Genomic DNA, 21,908 nt, shown 5'->3' with positions numbered 1-21,908 from the left:
TCCAAATGATTGTCCGCGATATCTTCTTAAACTTACTTTTCACGAGAGACAAGGTCAAATTTTAAAGAAGCCGCCGCCATGTTTTAACAACGAATTCCGGATCTGCCGGCCGGGATTGTCTTCGTTCTGTCTCGGCAGACGGACAAGCCAGGAACTCCTGCATTCAGACAACGATTTTTGCCAGAGGTAATCATCCAATCATAGATATCAAGTTGGGATTGTCAGTTTTAGGAGATTATCATTGGCACAACCTCATCAGCTATAGTGTTTGCATCACCACTATCGCGCTTAGGTGACATAGCAATCTCAAAAACTTAGGTTGTGTCCGACAGCTGTATAGGCCCCTATATTGGACTTCATCTAGACGGTACAGAACTAATTTAAATTCAACTACGCCATGATTTACCCACTTTTATTTCAAAATGTAAATAAACTTTTACATCAACAACACTACAATTACACAAATATTTCAGCATTTCCAAAATTTATAACTCAGCACAACCTAGCTGTTACAGGGGACGGAAAATAAAGCATCCTGAAACTATCGTGGCTTAATGTTTGCTTATCTGGCCCTCCCACCTAATAAAATGGAAGGACACGAGTTATCACTGACAGGTTATCAACTGTTTGGGAGGGAAGCGGAGGGGTTCTCCTAGCTTCATTGACAAAATTTGAGCAATTTGAACAAACTCAACAGTGGTGATCAAAATTACCAACACTAAAATTCCAATAAAATTCTCTGAGATGTACGTTGCATTCATTGTATGCTCTCATAATGTACCATTAACGTCTGTTTTGTAGCAGTCTTTTCAAAAGTCACAATCTGAACTAGCACAGTACTGTCTCTTCACAACACAACACTTTTTATGTCTCAGTTTGTTCCTCAGTTTGTTCCTTTGTCTCTACGAATGTGTTTGCTGTAGCAACTGCATCGATCTCTTTGCTTGGACTTTCATGAATTTGTGTCTCAAATTCATCATATTCTGTGAATTCGTCTCTCATTGCTGAAAAGTAAATAAGACAAAATGATCAAGCAGGTGCCGTTGACTGCTCCCGGGAACCAAGTCGCCACAAAGTCTATCAGTTATAATATTATAATATCAGTCCAAGCTTCTTTATCACCTTTTGGGTTCATGCTTTTGACTAAGAAAGAACAAGGAAACATCTAGCTCGCTACTTATTCATTATCCTTGGTCTCTTGCTGTAGTTATTGACCAAAACAGGGGACATTGGTCGGTCAGAGTTTCTTCATTGACAAGGCAAGAAAACGTCTATCTAGCTACTTCCTTACCTTTTGGTCTCTTGCTGTTGACATTGGCCAAGAATAATGCCAAAAGGTCCACTTCGGCAAAGAGTTGGGTTGTAATGTCGTTTACTTTATCTTCTCGTTTGTGTGTTTTAGCTAAGAGACTGGTCATTCCATCCACTAGAATCTGATCCCTTGCGTTGGTTCCCTGAAGAAAATCCAGAGGAAATTCTGAGTTCATGAGAAGTGGAGAATACAATGAAATGAATTTTACATCAGATGTACCAACATGATATTAATCTAGAGGAGTTGCACTGCCCTTTTCCAGCCACCCAGCCCTTTCTGCTGGTAAAGCTAGTAATCAGCTCCAGTGATTTTACGAGAAAGCTTGCCACCTTGCTACATCTGCATTTGTCTGAAAACTCTTGTAAACGTGCTTACCTTTTGCAAATCGGTGTCTTTTTTCCACTCATTATTCAATATACCTATAGAAACAGAAAATACCGATTAGCAGAGATCAACTCTTTGAAGCCTGGGCTTCCACTGAGCTCCAAAGCTGTGTCAGCAGTCCGACTTCTGTTCCCATTTTACCTCGTTTCAAAATCTCCATTACATCTCTTTCCATTCTATAATTGTAACTTGACAGAAACACCAAGGAAATCCGCACTGTGGTGTAGCCTGATGTTTATTGTGTCCCCTACCCTGCGGCAGTGCCTGGGTTCAAGTCCCAGGCCATGCGGTTTAAAAACCTTGGCTCTTTATATCCATCGGATGGGACAGTTAGCCATGGTTGAACCAATGCTCATACCTGACTCATCCTTCTGTAGGCAAAAAACCTGAACTGATAACCACATCTGGAGACAATGCTCAAAGAAAAAAAAGACTAACTGCATGAACTGATCCCTTTACCTTTGTGCATTGAGATGTCGTCATGTAATTTTGTTTTCAGAGCGATATTCATCTCGATATCATTCATAATCGTTTCAATGTTCTGTTCAAGCTTTTTTATAGCAGTGTTAAATCGATCATTTTCCTCCAAAACAGTCTTTAGTTTACATCCAACAGTGTACAATTCCCTTTCAGTTGTTGATCTCTCCTGAGCTTGGTTTCGGAGGCCTTCCATGGATGCCTGCCTGGCCTTCTTGAGATCAGCTTGTAACATTGCTTTGGGTACAGCTTGTTTTTCTATGTCATGTTTCATTCTCTTGGTTGTGTCTTCCAGACCACTCTTTTTATTCTTCAGAGCTGGAAATGGAGCAACAAATTGTACAAGCTCAAATAATGGAGTTTCTTGGTGTTGTGTCATCTCATTGTTGCATTAGCCAGCATTGTCAATGTCATCCCAGATAGCCTCATAACTACCATGGCATGTTATCTGAGTAAAATGTATTTTCTCCTACATTTATCATGCAGGGTAACTTGATCAAATCTGTCAAGGATCTGTGTGCCAATGAAGGAGGTCATTTTCTTCTTGGTCATCTTGTACTGTTGACACTTGACAATGATGAATGTTCATCTGTACATAAAATAATGACTGGAGCAATGTGATACCTACCGACTACATTTTTCTTGGTGAAATCAAAATCTGAAGTACTTTCTGCAAATTTGTTTTCCAGTTCAACAAATTGTGGTTGTCTGACGTCCAAGAAATCTTTTTTTTCTTTGAGCGTGTTCTCCATTTTGTTGATATCTCCCTGAAAATGTAAAACAGAATGTTAACCTACTATGGAAAGATGTGGGTATAAAAAACCCTCCAAATACCATTTAGTCCATAAAGGTACAGTGGAACCTCCCTAAGTGGACACCTCTCTAATAACGACACCCTCTTTAATAATGACACTAGTTCTGGTTCATTATTGATTGTTGCATTCAATTTGTCTTCTCTAATCAGGACACCTTTCCATTAAGGATATGCTTGTCAATGCCGAGGGTAACCTTAATAATAGAGAGGTTCTACTGTATAAAAAAACTGTGCAAGGTGCTTGTCTAGCCCAATATAAACAATTATTCAGGAAGCCTCAATGTGCATACCTCTAATTTGCTGACTTCATTCTCTTTCCTTCTCTTCATGTTTTCATAGTTTGCTGTTAACTCTTTCAGTTCCGTTCCAAGTCTTGCTGTATTACTGTCATCTTCTTTGATGGCCCGCTGCAACTGTGTGCCCTGAAGTCAGAAAACATTCAGTTGGGGGGAAAAATTACCAGACAAATGCACTCAGATAAGTAGCCACACATGAAAATCAAGTTCATCAGAAAAATATTTGATTCCTTTTTTTGTTCATAGATTCTAGTGTATCGAATGCTGTCATTGTCAATTACATGTTGTTAACTGATGCAACCCATGTTCCTATCTGATGAAAAGTAACTGAAATATGACGTATGGCTACCCACCTCTCGTGTCAGTGCTTCATGCCTCGACTTTCCTTCGGTCACTTTCTTATTCATTCCCTTCATGTATTTCTGATTCTCAATTCTGAAGTCATCCACATCTTTTGAGACCTCCTCTCTCTGGGTCTGAAGCTCCATTCTGAAATCATGTAACGTGAAATAAAAAGTTGCCGGTCTAGGCAATGGGACCATTTTGGAGTCAAACCCTGACAACATCACAGAGTGGTCACTCTGATTTTACTTCCATGATTTGGAAAAGTCCTCACAATTAATGCCACACTCCAAAGCATCAAACCTGACAGAAAGGATTATTGAATACCTTCAAGGGGTTGAACAGCACTTTAAAGAGTAAACATACCTTTCTTTCCTTTCCTTCGTTAAAAGTTCCCTACTGTCCTCCACTACCTTGTTTAAACTGTTGACAACAGCTCTGGAAAACAGGCAAGAATTTCATCAGACAGATACCTGGTTTCAAAGTCGATGGCAAAGTAAGTTGACTAAGAGTGAGTTAGTCCACATCTACCCCAATAGCAAGAAAATACCGTTTCAAAACACTGAGGTACTGTGACTTAAATTTTGTTGCGGTTCACCAGTCTAATTCTTACTTGTGTGTTTCTGCAAGCTGCTCAATGGCGATCTCCATGTCTATGTTTTCTTGTTGTAATCGGCCGCAGTCTTCAGCCTTCATTGCCAATTCAGTCTTGGCATTTTGTAACCTGAAATGGTAAGGACAGATTAGAACTAAGTTTAATCTTTTCTGTTAAGATCCTAAGTATTCATAATAAATAAACTTTACCAGATTCTAATTTTACTAACCAAATCTACAAATAAGCTGTATAAAGTTTGTTTACTATAGTGATCCTGCCAATGAAAGAGCCAGCCAGCTTTGGCTTATGGGACACCCTTTACTTCCACCCTGCACAAACACATGTTTGAGAATTAGGGTCAAAACACTGCACCCAGGATGTCAAACTCACTCTTCATTATGTTCCATGACAACCAGATGATCTTTCTGTCTTATGACCATAGCTTCCTTAACCTCTTCCTCCAAGTCCCCCTTGAGGTCGGCCAGGTGTTCACCCTTTTGTTTTTGAGTTTTGATGTCCTCCTTCAATCCGAAGATTTTCTTCTGCAGTTCCCGTCTTCTCTCTTCATATTCCCTCTGTTGCTGTTCCATTTCTCTTTGAAGTTCCATACTAAATATATAGATTAGAATGTCATTCCAGTGGGATAGTCTGTATCACAGAGTTAGTTCTAAAACTTACGTAGTCCTCTACAAACATCTTCAGAGTGGAACATCCGCAACCTGTCACAGCATAGCCTCCAAATCTTCTCAGACCACTCATTTTACTATCTAGATATCAGTAGGCCTTTAGTACCTGATGATAGTTTTGCCCACAGAGAAAACTTGCATCACTCAATATGGTTTATTCCTTCTCATATGATTGGAAACCGATACATGCCCAGCTGTCCTTGTTTTGTGCTATCACAGGATAAGTGCCCAGAGGGATCATTGATTTCAAGTGAAATACCTGCTAACCCTGAAAGAAAAAGTGCCTAGGGGACTTGTACCTCGGGGTGGAGATGACCATGCAGAACACTTACCCCTTCTTCCTGAGCTCTTGATTTAGTTTCACCTCTTTGGTGTGCTGGGCAGTAAGTGCTCTCTCCTGTCCCTCCAGTTTAGCTTTTGATGCCTCAAACTTTCTGATACTCTAAAAAAGGAAGAGGACACAATAAGAATACAAAGGTACAATACACTGAGTGAAAGCTATTTCACTCCAGGTGTAACATACTTCATCTGTCCAATTACAGATCAGTTTGTAATTTCCTTTTTCAGAGTTGATTTATCCCTAAAGATTCTCCCAATAAATGGCTTTCACTATCATAATCACAATAATTACACTAACTCACTGGAGAAGATCTTAGAACCCTGCAGTGACACTACTGTTAGTTCAAATTTTTAAAATACTGATTGATCTATTTGATATGGGCAGAGGAACTGTACCTAAATCAAGCTTTAAGCAACCAGACTGGAATATAATAAGCAAAGTTTAACTTACCTTTTTAACCGTATCAAGTGTTTCTTCACTTTTCCTTAGCTCTTCTAGAAGGCCATCCATTTCCCTGTAATAATTTGGGTGTTGTTAGAAAGTGAAGATTTTTAGGTTTTTTCTGACTCCAGCAATTCAGCAAACAATTTCATACTGACATCAATACACACTATGACTGATTACAGCTCTAAACCTTTTGAGGCAGTTTTTTCCAAAGACCCATGAGCGCACACTCTAAATCATAGAAGAATATCCCTATGAAAAGTCTGGAGAATAAGATACTGGAATTAAGGTATTCAATATAATTCTTATTACAGATCCAAATGTAAAACCTGTGGTAAATCAAAACCTAACCTTTTCTTCTCAATATTTATATCTTTCTGATCTTTTGTCTTCTTGGATGTGTCTGCCTACAAATTTAAAATGTCTAAAATTAGAGAAAGTTTCTTCAATCAGTACCTCTCACTTACTGACCTCATTATAGAAACGAACCTAAGGTCCAAAGAGGTCCTTCAACAATCTTGCATCGAAGGGGTCTTGATCACTTTGCACTAATTATCAAACACTTGTATAGCGATTTGTCAAAGTAAATATTGCACTTCTGGTCCAAAAGATTACTTGTTGATCAGAGAATGAAATTGGGTTCAATTAGTCCAACTTACGATTGCTTTCTTGAGTCTTTTCTTTTCTGTCCTGTGATCTTGTCTTTCTTGTATCAGGTCTTCCTTCAAATGTATGATTCCTTCTTCAAGATCCACAATCTGAAATTCGTAATGTAAATAGAATAAGAAAAGTTTCGACATTGTTTTGTAAAAGAATCCTAAAGGTTGAAAGAAACTCATGATGAAAAAAGGATTTGTGAATTAACGTAGATAAATAATCGCTATTTTCGGCCTGAGGCAGTGATTGGTCAAATTAAAGAGATTTTTATTTCACTCATTTGAATGTATGGCATCACATCCCAGTAGGATGATGACTTTTTTTATGACACTTTATGTGTCTAATTTGGACAAATACTTTTATCAAATGACTGTGCCAAGTTTAAATACATAGGTATTTGCCAACTCAATTTTACAAGAGTTCCATCCTTATTCTAATGGTGCATGTGAACACAAGATTTAAATTTTCTAAAAGGATCATGGATCATGGATAGAAGGATAAGGGTTTTACTTTTATTCATGTGATGTAAGCTTATTACCCTTGATGCAGGAAATTGAACCAACTTAATAGAATTGAAAACTAACCCTCTGATTAGTTTCTCTTAATCTGTCTCTAGTTTCATTCAACATGATTTGCTTGCTGGCTTTTTCAGCCATTCGATGATTCAATTGGGCAATAACCTCCTCATGTTTCCGCCGTACATTATCTCGCTCTGGGCTGAAATAGACATGAAAAGATATAAAAGTTGATTCAGTGAAATCATTAGATTTATTTTAAGAAATAATAACAGAGTGAGTTGTACCATTTCCTCCACTAGAAATTCAGCAAATGATGGGTAATGTCTCAGGGGTTTTTGTGCAGAACCGGAGAAGCGAACTTTAACCCGATTTCCTCAGGATGCCAAAAAGGTGCTGAGAAATTAACAATACTGTGTGGACTGCTAGGTCATTGATAAAAGATAGCAAACATAATCAAGGTTACAGTTGCATTAATTCAAGAAGTGTCCTTTAGTGAGAATTTTCTGTCTTTTTATTAGAAGAATTGCATATCATACATACTGAAGTTTAGAATTTTCCGAGTCCAGATCATCGACCCTCGTTTCACAGAAGTCAATCTTTTCATTGATGGCATTGAGTTCATCTTGAAGTCGTTTTAGTTCGGCAGCATTGGAATCACGGGAAGAGTTTACAGCAGCTGTAAAACAAGCATTGTTATCATTAAAATGAGTCATTTAAGTATATTGGGTAGTCATTTTTTAAATATACTTGTAGGCCTACAGTATTCATGATTATAGTATTTACTAGCATTATACCCGTGGCGCAGGCAGGTTCAAATGGGCTATATCTTGAATAGATTGAATTGCAATGAAAATCTAATGCAATATCAAAGGAGCAATATTGAAGAGGCAAATTAAACAAACCATTTGTCCACAAACTCGGACCTAGCTGTGGCGTGCTGTATGTGTGCATAAAAAGTGTATCAATTGGTCCGATAGAGATGATGAGGCAATTTCAATATGCCTCGTTCCTTAGTCAGCAATATGCCCCTTTTTATACGGAGAAGAAGAAGAACTCAGATAGGCCTTCACATGTCGGCTTCCAAATGTCTCGGGCAAGGCACTTCGTCGACAGGCAAGCTAGAAGTTCAGCATCGTGAGCAGCTCCTTGATAAGGCCATGTCAGGTTCAGCGTGCCTCTTCAGATACATCAAGTATTGAAAGCTGTGGTGAGCACATAAACAGACCATGGTAACCTTCATTTGAAAATTCCTTCATAATCAAGGGCTAGCTCTGACTAAAACAGCACCCATAAACAATAGACCATCAATTTGACCCCAGCTCCTAACTGCGGGAAAACCCAAGTCCAGCAACCAAAGTACCAAAAATACATTTTTGTTTACATTTGAACTGCACACATGCGTTTGTTTACAATTTCATTTCCCGCGAAATCGTGGATTGAGAATAACATTAACCTGGGTTCAGCAGGTCAGCAGGTATACCGGCTGTTCCAATCATCCCCCACAGCCAGCTGTTCAAAAGGTAATGTTATTCACCCCAGAGGGAGTGCAGATAATTGATTAAGCCCCTGCATAATTTAACAGCAATAAGTGGTAAGGAGAATTGACAGTGTCCGATTAAAAATCCCTCATTACTGCTCCACTGAAGTAAATTTTTGAACAAAACCAAGACGTTGCATCAGGGTAAGGTGTCACCACAATTCATGCAAAATTTCAAGGCAATCCAACGCCTCTAAGTGTGACTTTATTCGTCCCCCTTCCAGTATTATTATATAGATACTTACCAGTGATTTCTCTCTTGACCTCATCAGGGAAGTACAGCAACTTATGTCGTAGGATGCTGGCCTTGATTGTTTCCGTCTCAAGGAGATCATGCGAATGGAGTCTTTCATTTTCCTGTAAAAAGATAACAAGACAGAAAGATGAATGAACAAAAATATTGTTTGATAGGTGAATTTGTTTTCAAATTAGTAAGTCATTTTGTCCAAGGACAAATTCAGTAGTATCCAAATATGTTTAAACCAAGACTGACAACTCAGTATCATTAATTTATTTTATTTTATTATTTTCTGGAGTAGGATACATACCAGATCCTGGATACTTTCAATGATAACATCAATATTATCAGTGTCATGATCCTTAAATCCAAACTCTTCTTTTTTCATGCGCTCCCCTGAACAAAAACGGAAAGGTTGATGAAAATTATTGATGTGACTGCACTCCCACTGGCATCGACTGTTCTAAACCAGAAAAAAAATTGCCAACATCAGGACTGCCGCCGATGTTTAAGTATACACATGGTACAAATAATGCCCCTCAGCCACACTGACACTGCACCGTGACCATTTCATGATTTCTGTGCAAAATATATTGGGAAAACTCAGAGTTTACAGGCCAGCACTGGGCCATAACTCAACTGTCGAATATTGAACTGAAGACAGTGTCACTATATAAGTGACACCCACACTGTCAGTGAATTCACCGAGTTTGTGCTTAGTTCTAGAAATGTAAGAATTCTCAAAAAAAGAACGCTTTGACATGGGTTCATTCAAATCTATATGCATGCAGCCTATGGCTGGCTAGTGGAAGTGGCTGGACTGGACAAACACTAAACTAAACAGGCAATCCGCCGCAATGACAGGCAAACCAAAGATAAAATAAAGAAAGTCAAGGCTCAAGAAGCTCCTACTAACTCAAATCTTGCAGATGAGAGATGGCAGTTTGAATTCCTGGCAGTTCAGTAATTGAGGATGTCGATATAATGCTCATTTTATGTTGGTTAGAGGAAAATGTAGTAAAATGATGCTAAAACTGGACAAAATTTGTAAAAATATGAAAATGTTGGTATCACAGGTAAACAGTTGCCCGACTTTTGAACCTCCGAAACTGGAGTGTATCGAGAAAAACAAAAGAAAGTACTTTCTAGTTTATTCCATTTTATGGCGCGATAAAGCATATTGTGGGATTAAAAAGTATATTTTCATGTATTTGAATATTAAACTCAATATTTTATTGCATGTTGTGCCTTGTAGCTTAGATTTTTAATATTAAAAAATCCACATCCTGAAGTGACCTTGACCCGGCGAGGAATCTCGAGTGACAGTAAACAATTTCAGAAGTTTTATCTCTCCTTTTTCTTGCAAATCTCTTTTGATTCGCGTATCATATCAGTTTTAATAGAATGGATGACGATTTAGAATACAACTCCAAAGCAAGGGTATGGTTGAATATTTCCTTCTTCATTCCTTGCATCTCTTTTTCAGCAAAATAAAAACCCAATAATGAAAAATACAGGTAAAACTTACACAGCCTACAGGGTGTTACAGAAAGGCTACATGATGACATGGATGATGGACCTCAGAAAAAGATATGTTGCAAACATGGTTTTTGATCGAGAGCTGAGGCGGAGTGTATTGAAAACCACTGGTGCCAGGATGAGGGAACATCTGGCTGCGAAATGTTTCGAACTATTTTTATAAAGACCTTGATGATGAATTATTCCGTTCGCTTCTCCTCTCCACTCTCTACAGACAGTCAGTAGTCTGCTCCAAGAACTCTCTTGTGGTGTACATCGCTATCATTTTTGTGCAACACAATGATAATTTCAATACATTTTAGGCATATCGCTGGACTGTGGTAATAATGGCGAATCGTGACTTTTAAAAATCTTACCAGTCCAATGTTTAGACCACAGTGCATAAATTTTAGATTTAATTCACCCCTTCTTGCTTCACAAACGTAGTAGGTCTCACCTAATTCTTATATATTCAAGGATAAAAGCTGAAACAGGAGACGAACTCCATCACTGTTAAGTTTTCATGGCCTGCATGCAGTGCATGTGTACTAGAAATATTGACAGACAAGAGACTGGATCACGGTTGATTATTTTCTTTAAACTAAAGCAATTTGCAATGAGTTAATCTCTGTACTGTCCATGGCAGCTGGGTAGAATACTAAAATTCAGCCAATTTTGATGAGTTGGTTACTCAACTGACACATTTTTAGCTCAGCTGACAAGCTGAGCTATTCATATGAGTAAATGGTAGAATGAATGTCCGTCTGTCTGTCTGTCTGTCTGTCTGTCTGTCCGTTAAACAGGCACGTTTCAAAACTATGGCGGATAGGCGATAGATTTTCCCTATAAGCCATTTAGACCCTTCAGGACTCCTGAATAGACCAAGTGTGGGTCCGGCAGGATTAACAGTTTGGCCACCAGGGGGCAAAAAGCCTAAATCACAAAACAATTTTTTGGCGCTTTATTCAAGCAGATAGAAGCTTGAAATAAAGTTGAAAAGGACCGCATGCATGTAGGTCTTGAAACTACTAAGAGTAGTTTTGATTGATACTACCAGTTGGCGTTACTAAGCCAAAATCTGTGTTGACCTAGTTTAAGCTTGATTTGAATTTCCCGCTCTTGTATGACTCTGAAGGTTGTGGGTTCCAATCCCACTTCGGGTCAATTTTTTTTTTTTAAATTTTTACTTTTTTCACTTGTAAATACATTTTCTTTACTTTTTTGAATAATTTGGTGGGCGGCCATCTTGGTGTTTTTTTTCTATTTTAAAGCCTTTGCTGTATCCAGAGTGACATGAATTTTATGGTTGGTGTACAATAAGTCTCCTTTACATGATATCACATGGGCTTTCTATTTGACCTACTTTTCAAGGTCAGCCTGGCTCAGGCACTTAGATTTGACTAATAAGTGGCATATTTGTCACCATTTAAAAGTCTTTTTACTTTGGTATGTTTGCCTGATATATTGACAAAACTGAGGTTGAAAGAGATCTATCGGGTACTTTCCATGTTCATATATTTCAGCTGAGCGCCAGGCCCTTGGGCCTCTTGTTACTATTGGTGTCAGTATCAGTTCTCCCACAAATATGGTAAATTTTGCATGTGTATACCTAAAGTATGTACCAATGTTACTGTAAGTATTTGACTTTTTGTTTTTGACATTTTATTTGTGGATTCAGCTTCAAAAACATAATGACATATATGTTCATCTGACAGTGACAGTCAGAAGTCTTTGTAAATCTATCCCATCCCGTCAATGTATGATTGTTGTTGCATGCTGCATGTATCAAGTGCATTTGTGACTGATGTCTACTAATCAACCATTCCACAGAGTGCCAAAAGGGGGCGTAGAGCACAAGCTCAGTCCGATCCTGCTGTCATCGAAGAAGAGAAGACGTTTGACCTTGGAAAGGCAGAGGAACCAGATGACCTTGAATTGGAAACAGACGTTGCAGCGACGACTAGAACCGGAGCTGTAAGCTGGGGCATCATCTGATATCACACTAACTTTTCAATTTAACCACAGTTTCACGTTAGATTTGGTGATTTTATTAACCCTTAACCGCTTTTAATTTGAATTTCAGTTCCATCTTCCAACCATAACTTTCCCTCTTTGTGAAACAGATAATGAGCAAACTCCAAGCTGATTACACCATGCTATTCTTTGCAGAATGTTAGATTTCTTGTAGCACAGGCAGTCATGTTTATAGGGGACTGTTCATTTAGTACGTAGATGCAATTTTCTGAATTTTCAGTACTCACTCCCCCCTAAGCCTTGTAGGCATAGAAACCACAAACACTGGAGCCCTGACTCCATCTTGCATATGTACGCTAAGACTAAGAGATTGTGTAGTCAGTGCAACAGTTGATGTTGTCATGTTGCATGATAAAAAGATTCAAATTTGCAAGCAAAGTATCTTTCCCTTTGCTGCGTACGTACTAAATGAACCACCCCCAGTCAGTGTCAAAGCCAACTCAGTGTTAATGAAATGATGCGGCAGTGTTGCAATCAGTTTCCCAAATCTGACATGACAAAATGTTGATTGCATTGACATTGGACTGGCTATGCAACATCACAGTAGTTTTTATAACCATGGTGTGATTTGAGTTCTCCGTCCTCCCATATCAAGCCTTTTGATGGTTTCTGAAATACACTCATACAAACGCTTATGATGGATGCTGTGTTGATCAGAATACTATAGACTCATACAAGGTGTATTTTGAGATGATGCAAAAGCCTCCTATGGGAGGATGGAGGTCTGTTGCCTCGCTATATTATTTTCGAATGCGTAGATGTCCAAATCTGTGTGTACTATTAGTAGATGGATGATCGTACATTTTGTAGCCACACTCTTGTAAATATGTTAGCATACACTGAATATTTAGCCACTTTCATTTGTTTCTCTCCTTGCTAGCGTGGGCACCTTCAGAGTCAGGTACTTGAAATGTGTTTTGCTAGTCCTGGTGAATGTGCTTTCCTGTTGTGAAATATTGTTTTTGCTAAAGAAGCAATTCACAGTCACACGCTCATAACTAATCCTAATAGTTTGATGAATGAGTGAATATATGAATTAAATAACTGAAGGCTATTATTGCTGCCAACCACAGAAAGATTTCAAGTCCGACAAAAAATTCTCGACTAGGCCTTTCTTCAAATAGGCTGTGCAGACGATGATAATGCTGCCACTGGGTCATTTGGGATTTACATGTGATCATCGTCCTTTGAGTTAGAACAGTGTCTGACGCACTGTAGATGTACACCCAGACTTCGCAATGTTTTTATATTCAATCCATTTAAGATATATCATACCATGACAGTTACCCGGGGTTGATGTATTGGGAGATGACAATCTTTTCATTCTGAGAGAGTGCCTTTTTTCCATTTGCTGAATTTGGGTAGTGAATTTTAAAACTTGAAGAAACTATCAGTCTTAGTAACCTGTACACTAGTCAAAGGTGGTCATCAGGTTACCCGTTAATAATTCACAATGTCAGGCATCTTATCAGCAACGGCCCTATCTCTCACGACTCTCAGGATTATAAAGGAAGAGGAAAGAAACTGGGTAATGTTGCCCTTTCCTGATAGCGGCAAAGTTTGAATGTCTTGGCTTTAGTACAGATGTTGTAGTTACATTGATGTTTAGAGTAGAATGTTCTATTCTGTTTATGTTTGATAGATGCTGTGGTTTTCTGTAATAGTATGACTGTTTCATGTTGACTTGAAACAATTCTAAATAACAGAACAACATTTTTTGGCTGTTGTAGCCAAGATGTTGATAGTTATCACCTGTTGCAGAGTTCAGCAAGAGGACTCATGTCAGTTGGTGTGTTTTCGGAGCCATTTGTAGTGAATCTGAATTCTAAGCTTATTGTTTATTATCTCTCCATCTAATAGATGCATGCCATTCTGTAACAGTGTAATAGACAGAATGTTAGTGACTGTTAGAACACCCAGTTCATCCAGTAGTTACTCTATATGGTACTCTTAACTGCATGCTCCATGAATTTAATGAAATTGACTTTGTTAATGTTTACAGCTTGTGCCAGGATTCAAAAACACTATAACTTGGATACCAAATACTTTCTCCATGTAAAACATATCCTTTATAAATGATTTCAGAGCGCTAAAAAGGGTCGACGCGCCCGGGGCCAACCTGCTGCGGGGGAATCGCATGAAGGAAATGGCGAACACTTGGCGACAGGCAATGATGTCAGACCACCAAGATCAGTAAGTATATTTCAATCAGACAGTTTTGCTCAGTAACCAAAAACAGACACGTATGGACTTGTAATCCAAAGTAGGCTCGAAACCTGAGACATCACTTGTGACCTGGGGCAAGTCACTTTTGCTTTGAATGCCAAGTGCTCTGGGTGGGACAAATATTCCTTGTACAATGTACATGTGCTTGGTGCCAGGGGACTCTGTCTCAGTGAAAAGCTATGTATACTCTTCCTTTCCAACGGAAGAAGGGACTAATAAGCGCAATCTCCTACTGGTTTGTCGTCTGTTGAATATTCAGGCCCGCTTTCCATACACAGAAAGATTATAACGACGAGCTAGCCTCATGCTATTGTCTCCATTTCAGGGTGATATGCCACCAAAGCCGTCCAAGCGAGGTGGATGGGGAGAAGAATCCAATGCAACTGCATCAGCACCAAGGTCAGCGCGGTAAGTTCTGGGTCCAGCCATTACATTCTCACGAATGCTTGTCCTTCCATCATCTTAAAAAATATCACCAAGTCATGGGTTCATGGCCCCTTGGTTTCTGCAGAAAGGTTTCTTGATTAGGCTGGGGAATGACTGTAAAGTGCTTTGAGACAGTACAATCATCATCATCGCCATCTGGTAACTATGAAGACTATGGCGCCACCAGTGCAATTACATCCCTCCTTTGGGGCACTGCCCATCGAAGTCATCCAACTTCCTTTCATTTGGACATTGTCCTGACACCGTGAAGCTGTGTGGTGTTTGACAGTACAGTTGCATAACATTAGAAAGTACTATAAGAACTTTGATTTCATTTCATTTTACAATGTGTTTTTCAGGAGGAGAGTGGGAGAAGAAATGGAAGAGTGAGTACTTTATTCAGTTATCATTCTGCCTTTCATAGTTCACTCAGATTAAGCTACTTGGTCTTTGATTGATATCAAAATTTAATTTGGAGTGAAAACTGTCAGTCTTCGCGATACAGCTGATGTTGAAAGATATTTGTCAGGCCATCATGTCCGCAAGGTCACTTTGCCCTACGACTGAGTGGTTAAGTTATTTGTGTACGGACTAGATCAAGTCATTGATCGACTTCTGTTGCCATGATATTGTATCTGAGTGAAGGTCGTTCTCAATCGTCATCAGTGTTGTCTCCTTGCTGCTGTATTTGTTTCTTAATAAATTGCACGTTTCTATTTAGAATATTTGACAGCCCGAGAAGCACTTACTTGCTTTCTCCTCCAAGGTTCGAAGGAAAATATTGAGATTGGAGATTTTATCATTATGTTTGACCCACTATGTAAAAAGGGACTAAGACGTTTTATACCTTTTTATTGTTTTTCTCAATTGGAAAAGTCATGATTATGATATGCAACTGCCGAAGTGCGTGTCAAGTTCCCTGTCAGATTTCAATTCTACAATTTATGCTAATAAGGTGAACCGTACTTTTACATGGTGGGTCACTTTTCCAGTGAAAATGTAATTTTTTTGTTCTTTCATTTTATTTCTTTAATGCATCAAAACCATGCTTTAAAGGCAATAAATTCTGTTTGTGTGGCATATTGATAAATTTTGATGAATGCTGACTATTTTCGCTGCCAGTGCTAGGAAATTTATCATGATAGCCTAGAAGCTGTTTTAAATGACAACAAATGTGGATGACTTCAAATGCTTAGACTGACATTGAGTTAAATGCCTCTACAAGTTCTGCAATATGGCTGATATATTTGGCAGAGGACTTTTGTTAACAAGTAAATTGTTGTTCTAGACTTGCAATGGGCGATATTGAAAAACATGAGAGCCAGTCTCCACCTGGAGGAGAGATAAGGTACTAAATCAGACCTGTCTTGGTAGAGGGTGCTGGTGAAATTGACATCAGATGAACTAAATTGTAGCTTTGCGCTCATTGACTTCTAGAACTAGTAGCTTCTTAACATAACTTTGAGACAGGTACCTTTGCGAAAAAGTGTGTGTCTTAGGCTAATGGTTTATTCATGATGTTTCGAACTATTTATGGTGGGCTTTAATGGAAAACCCAGCGCAAGTGCCAGGAACTATAGCAGATCATGTCAAGAGTGGATTAGCTTTATCTTTTACTTAGTGAGTTCTGTTTGTGATGAAACATCGTCCTTGGAGGTCTCATGTTGGGAAGTCTCGTTCATTTGACAAAAAAAGAATCCATTTCATAATCATATTCCCTGATAATTTTTTTTTCTGTGAGTGTGACCCACATGTACATGTTTGAATGACAAGTTTTGAACTCTGTTTTTCTTACAACAAATCAGATTTGACGATGTTGAAATTGATCCATTGGGACCATTTGGGTCAGGCATTTCGGGGTAATACTTTATTTGCATAATGCTTGAAATAACAGTATTTTGCGAGTGCCTAATTTGGGTTTCCCTTTAGGGTATTGTATGATGGCACAAAATGTAATGCTTTCCAATAGTTTGTAAATATTTTTATTGCAATCTAACAAATAAAATGAGTGTTGAGGTCGTCCATACTCTGTAAAAAGATCTTACTGGTAGTTTTGATTAGTGTTTGTACTGTCGACTGATGTGAAATAACCACACCTTATGTGTTGTGTGAATATTTTGAATTGCAGTTGCACAGGTTGAATTTCAACAAAGGTCTTCCACCCCATCCCCCAAGTGAGATACCTCAGGGGCCCCATTTGCATTCGTAATTTCCTCTGGGAAGGGGGTCATTTTGAGTTTATTTCCCGGAAAAAGTGAAAAAGGGGGTAAATTTGGAGAATCACTCTTGCACCGAAAAAGGTTACAAGTACAGAGGAGATATTGAGAAAGAATAAGGATTACCTGTTGTAAACTTTACTTTCTAAAAATGGGGCATGTGGACACATTGTTACAACAAGTTTTCCTTTGAGGAGTGACATCCTAAGTGTTGCTGACATGTTTTTCCAGATATATGTACACGAAAAATAATGTATCAAGTAATCTGCATGTTTCAGTGAGCGCCTGAGACCAAGGACTCCCCAGAAGTCAGATGATGAAGGATCAGACAATGGTAGGTACAGACTAGGTTGACCAAAACCAGAAATTCTCTGGATGAAATATCATCCATGTTTCAACCTCACATTCGTCAGGACATTTTCTATATATATTTGTGATACAGCCAACCAAAGAAGCATTACAACATTTTAAAAGCTCAAAAACATTGATTAAGAGTGTGTGGACGTTCAGTATTAAAGTGTCGTTAAGGACATTTGTAACTCACTCACCTGTGTTGATGTATGTCTTCTCACACTAACCCCACTCTTGTCACCTCAATTGTCATCGTGCCATGACCACATGGACCACACATCACCAGGTTGGTTCACATTCTCACGCTCCCCTTCATCTATTTGCGATATCTTAACTTCCACTTATATTCCTGTGTGACAGGCTTAAAGTATATGTCCACAGAAAAGACTAGACATTGTTCCTTGGCAGCCCTTTGGAACACTTCTAAAATTTACTTACACTTCAATACCAGGCCATAAGGTTGCTTCGAGAATAAAGTATTTTAGAAGGAATTCAAGTCCCTTCTGGTTGTTTTTGCAAATAAAGTGTGGGCTGTGTTTAAAAAGTTAAAAAGTATAGGTTTCTACAAAATATAGGTTATCAGTTGTCATCTTGGAAAACACTCCTGTAATGTCACCAACTTGTTTGATCAAATATGACTTCTCCATGGAGAGAACACATCAAGAAAATAGCAAAAGTGACTCAAACATAAAGAAATCTCCAGCACTTAGTTGGTGATTATCTGCATCATTTTCTGTTCCTGACCAAGTCTTTGGACAAACCACCTACTTTGATGACGGTGAAGGCGATGACCAAGGTTTGTGAACCGGATATCTCGTGTAGTCATCCATCTGCACAATTATTGAGTAAATGGAGACATTCTTGTCTCAAAGTGTCCTGAATATTCTTCTGCATGTATCAAAATCTTCTGCATTTATAGTTTCCTGTTGTTTCATACTAAATGTTCACTGCACTTTAAGTGTTGTCGTAAAATATAGTTTAGATTACATGGAGCGATGAGATGTTGGTCTCCATCTGAAGTTGAAGTTTATAAATTTAAGCTTATTTCTGTTGGGTCTCAGTATTTCTGACTATGCTGGCTTCAAAATATCTTTTCGAAGTATCCTTCTGTAAGTGTCAACACCATATTTTTATTGCTGCCTTGAATTATTCTCAATTCTGTAAGCTTTGACTTTGTCACTCCATATTGATATGCCAAGGGTTAGTTGCTATAGCTCTTGATAAGAAACGGCTCAATGGGCCAACAAAATTCTCCAGACACCTATTTCAGCTGTAGGATTTTCTGTCACACATAAGGCAAAACATGATAAAAATACAAGTTTAGGACCTTCCTCTATTCTCTTTCACAGTCTTGGCTGGCACTTACTATTACGGTAAACCATAGATTCGGCATTTGGGCAGTTTGACTTTGGTTTCTGGTTCTGAAAACCCATTGATTTGCCCTGCCAATATTAGAAATATCCTACCATTTCCACCTTTCCTTGATTTACCAGGGCATCAGATACCCTTCCTAAAGATTACCATATTTCAGCTCGCTTTGTGTGTTGTCTCGCTCCTAATCTGCTTCAGTATTCTTGTCAGATTTTCAAAGCTTATATTTGTGACCTTGACTTGCAAACACTCGCATCCTGTTGGAAAAGGCATCGTGGGTTTAAGTTTATTAACACCCATAAAGTTGAAATATCTCTTTCTCTCCTGAATTTGGTCTGACTGATCCAGTACTGACAAATTTTTCACACGATTATGAAAATAACATGTAGTTAAATGAATTTAATTCAGTTTCACCCACAGGCTTATTGGTGCAGCCACCTGTCTTTCTATTAGGTTCCTTAGGTCTCTTACTGATTTAAAAAATATTACAGTGGCAGTTTTATGAGAAGATATCACAATTTGGCGTGGCCTGGTTCATTTGCAAAGGAGGCCAACTTGTTGAATGTCTACAACATACAAATATCTCCCAAAGGTAACATTGATGACCTGTCTCCTTTCCAGAGATTCCAGTCATTCCTGACCTTGAAGAATACCAGGAGGAAGACCTCTCACAGCAGATAGCACAGGCGCCAAAGTAAGTTACTATTTCATGCCAGCCCCTACTGAAATAATGTGCTGCAGACTGTGTCCATTTGATTAGGTTCCCAAATTTGTAGCAGCTACCAGATAAGCCAGTGTCCACATTAGGTCTGTCAACCTGCTTTAAAATCCGACACTCGATTTCCACTGGCAGGGGTCTTGAGCCATTAGTTTAACTGTATCGTTGTTGGAATCAACTAGTAGCGTGTCCCTGGACAGAGTGGAATTGTGATGTAGAGAAAGGCCTTTAAGGATTGCCCAAAAAAAGTCTTGGTTACTACCAGTCTAACCCATGGTTCGATGCCAATGGCTGTCAGTATTAGTCAATGTCCTCAAGTTGAAAAGATGGTGACTCTCCCAGAAAGGTCAGATTTCCTCTATGATCTTCAGTTTCCTCCTTCATGTTGAATCCACAAAGTCTTCATAGTCTTCATCTTCTTTAAATAGGATATTTGTTGATGATCGAATAGGTATTTATTGGTATCGTATTGTCCTTGTTTCCAGTATTGCTGTCAACCGAGTGGCGACCTTCAGAGAGTTAGACAACGACCTTCTCAGACATGCTGCATTTTTAACTCTGGACAACGAAATAGATCTTAAACTCTTGGCAAAGTGGTTGTCAGCTGAGTCAGAAGTTATTGAGGTAAGAGACCAGCGTTTTTGCCGCCATGAACAATTTCACCTCCTGAGAAAGTGTTCTAAAGCTTTGTTTACAGTCCTGAACTATTGATTAGGTCCATCTTTTGTGTCACTTTATAGGTTGAGATGTTGACTCAAAAAGAATGGGAGCTTGTGTTACAAGATGACAGGATGGATTAATCTACAATCAATGATTTCATCTCACCTTCCTCACATTTTACCCTGTGACTGAATAAGGGGCCGGCGGGGCATTTTATATTATTTTTGAATAATCAGCCCATTTTAAAGTCCAGGAACTTGTGAATTAGTGAAATTATTTAGGTTATTGTCACCTTGTTTTTCCAGGAGGACCGGCAGTGGGACTGGGATCGCCTCTTCACGGAGGTCGCATCAGAATTAACGACAGAATGGGAAAAGGACGAATCATCAGAGGAATCAAAAGAAAAAGATATAATAAAAGTTTGAGAGATATTGGACTCTTTCCATTTTGAAGTGTTGAAGATGCTTTATTGACACTGGGATACGTTTGGCTTGCAATTTATTGTGCAGGCAGGCAGTTGAAATTGTTGAATCTTTAACTTTCGCAACAAAATATACTGTTTTGTATAAAATGTGATAATGTGATCTTGTCATGTTGCCAATATCATCTCAAGACACACCTAATTTGAGTTGTTTGTTAAGTTTCTGAAAACAAAGGTAAAGAAGTTGTAAGCTTGTGAAATAGTAACTAAAAGACTTCTGTCTGTTTCAGTCGATATCAAACCTATGGATTTAAATATCGGGTATGCTTATCTACAGTGTTAACTTTTGTCCATATAATCCGTCCTTATGCATGATCATAATACTGATTATGTCTTCATTTGAAATGTGTATAATTGAAGCACTCGGAACTGAAACTGCACAATTCCTTCTTTAAAACAGCACAAGTCCTTCTTTACAACTGCAACAAATCCTTCTTTAAAACAGCAGAAGTCCTTCTCAAAAACAGCAAAAGTCCTTCTATACAACTGCACACAAGTCCTTTAAAACAGTACAAGTCCTTTTCAAACTGCACAATTCCTTCTTCAAAACAGCAAAAGTCCTTCTTTGAAACTGTACAAGTTCTCCTTTAAAACCATGGACTTGTGCAGTTTTAGTTCTCAGTTACTCCATTGTGTCTACACCTTGTTTTCTATGTGGTTTGCACTGATTGTATTATATATGTAACTGTCTTGCTGATATAAAATAATGTTGTATAAATTCCTTTTTTCCGTCATATTTTTGAAAAGCTTGCTCAGGCTATCAAGACAACTCTAATATCAACCTCAAGTTGCTTAGTTACCTCCTGGATGCACCTTAGGTTGTGTATCCATAGACCATGCACTTTCATGCCATTTGCCCTTTTTGGTATTTTCTCCTGGACAGGGTGTCTCAAAAGAACCCTTATTTGTCTTCATCACAACCATGAGCATGATGTCCCATGTTGCTTTTGTCTCCTGGACAGTGTTTCTCAAAGGAACCCTTATTTGTCTTCATCACAACCATGAGCATGATGTCCCATGTTGGTTTTGTCTCCTGGACAGGGTATCTCAAAAGAACCCTTATTTGTCTTTGTCACAACTAAGAGAATGATCTCCCATGTTATTGTTGTCTCCTGGACAGTGTTTCTCAAAGGAACCCTTATTTGTCTTCATCACAACCATGAGCATGATCTCCCATGTTATTGTTGTCTCCTGGACAGGGTGTCTCAAAAGAACCCTTATTTGTCTTCATCACAACCATGAGCATGATCTCCCATGTTATTGTTGT

At 38.6% G+C, this 21,908-nt stretch overlaps 2 protein-coding genes across 6 annotated transcripts; one reads left to right on the top strand and one right to left on the bottom strand.

Moving 5' to 3' along the window:
• Positions 1–398: 398 nt before the first annotated feature.
• LOC135485582 (coiled-coil domain-containing protein 175-like) lies at positions 399–9,721 on the bottom strand. The gene is made up of 19 exons (XM_064767763.1): positions 9,557–9,721; positions 8,951–9,036; positions 8,648–8,759; positions 7,406–7,541; positions 6,932–7,064; positions 6,350–6,448; positions 6,042–6,097; positions 5,697–5,760; positions 5,239–5,348; positions 4,611–4,829; positions 4,239–4,349; positions 3,992–4,063; positions 3,637–3,772; positions 3,278–3,409; positions 2,802–2,940; positions 2,156–2,491; positions 1,688–1,731; positions 1,292–1,454; positions 399–1,004 (listed from the first exon to the last, which is right to left on the bottom strand). The coding sequence occupies exons 1-19, from the start codon at positions 9,630–9,632 to the stop codon at positions 865–867; spliced, it is 2,364 nt and encodes a 787-aa protein (XP_064623833.1). The 5' UTR covers positions 9,633–9,721; the 3' UTR covers positions 399–864.
• Positions 9,722–9,942: 221 nt separating this feature from the next.
• On the top strand, positions 9,943–21,163 carry LOC135485581 (intraflagellar transport protein 43 homolog A-like). 5 transcript variants are annotated; one of them, XM_064767758.1, is made up of 11 exons: positions 9,943–10,080; positions 11,989–12,132; positions 14,278–14,385; positions 14,744–14,826; positions 15,204–15,230; positions 16,133–16,192; positions 17,339–17,394; positions 18,160–18,207; positions 19,404–19,476; positions 19,986–20,124; positions 20,466–21,163. In XM_064767758.1, exons 1-11 carry the CDS (start codon positions 10,045–10,047, stop codon positions 20,583–20,585), a joined length of 894 nt encoding a protein of 297 aa, XP_064623828.1. In that variant the 5' UTR covers positions 9,943–10,044; the 3' UTR covers positions 20,586–21,163. The 5 variants fall into 5 exon arrangements, with proteins under 5 accessions (XP_064623828.1, XP_064623832.1, XP_064623830.1 ...); XM_064767762.1 differs by lacking the exon at positions 11,989–12,132; XM_064767760.1 differs by lacking the exon at positions 16,133–16,192.
• Positions 21,164–21,908: the final 745 nt, after the last annotated feature.

This window comes from Lineus longissimus, chromosome 3 (genome assembly GCF_910592395.1).
Source record: "Lineus longissimus chromosome 3, tnLinLong1.2, whole genome shotgun sequence".
Lineage (NCBI taxonomy): Eukaryota > Metazoa > Nemertea > Pilidiophora > Heteronemertea > Lineidae > Lineus > Lineus longissimus.
This window is presented reverse-complemented; position numbering and strand designations above follow the sequence as displayed.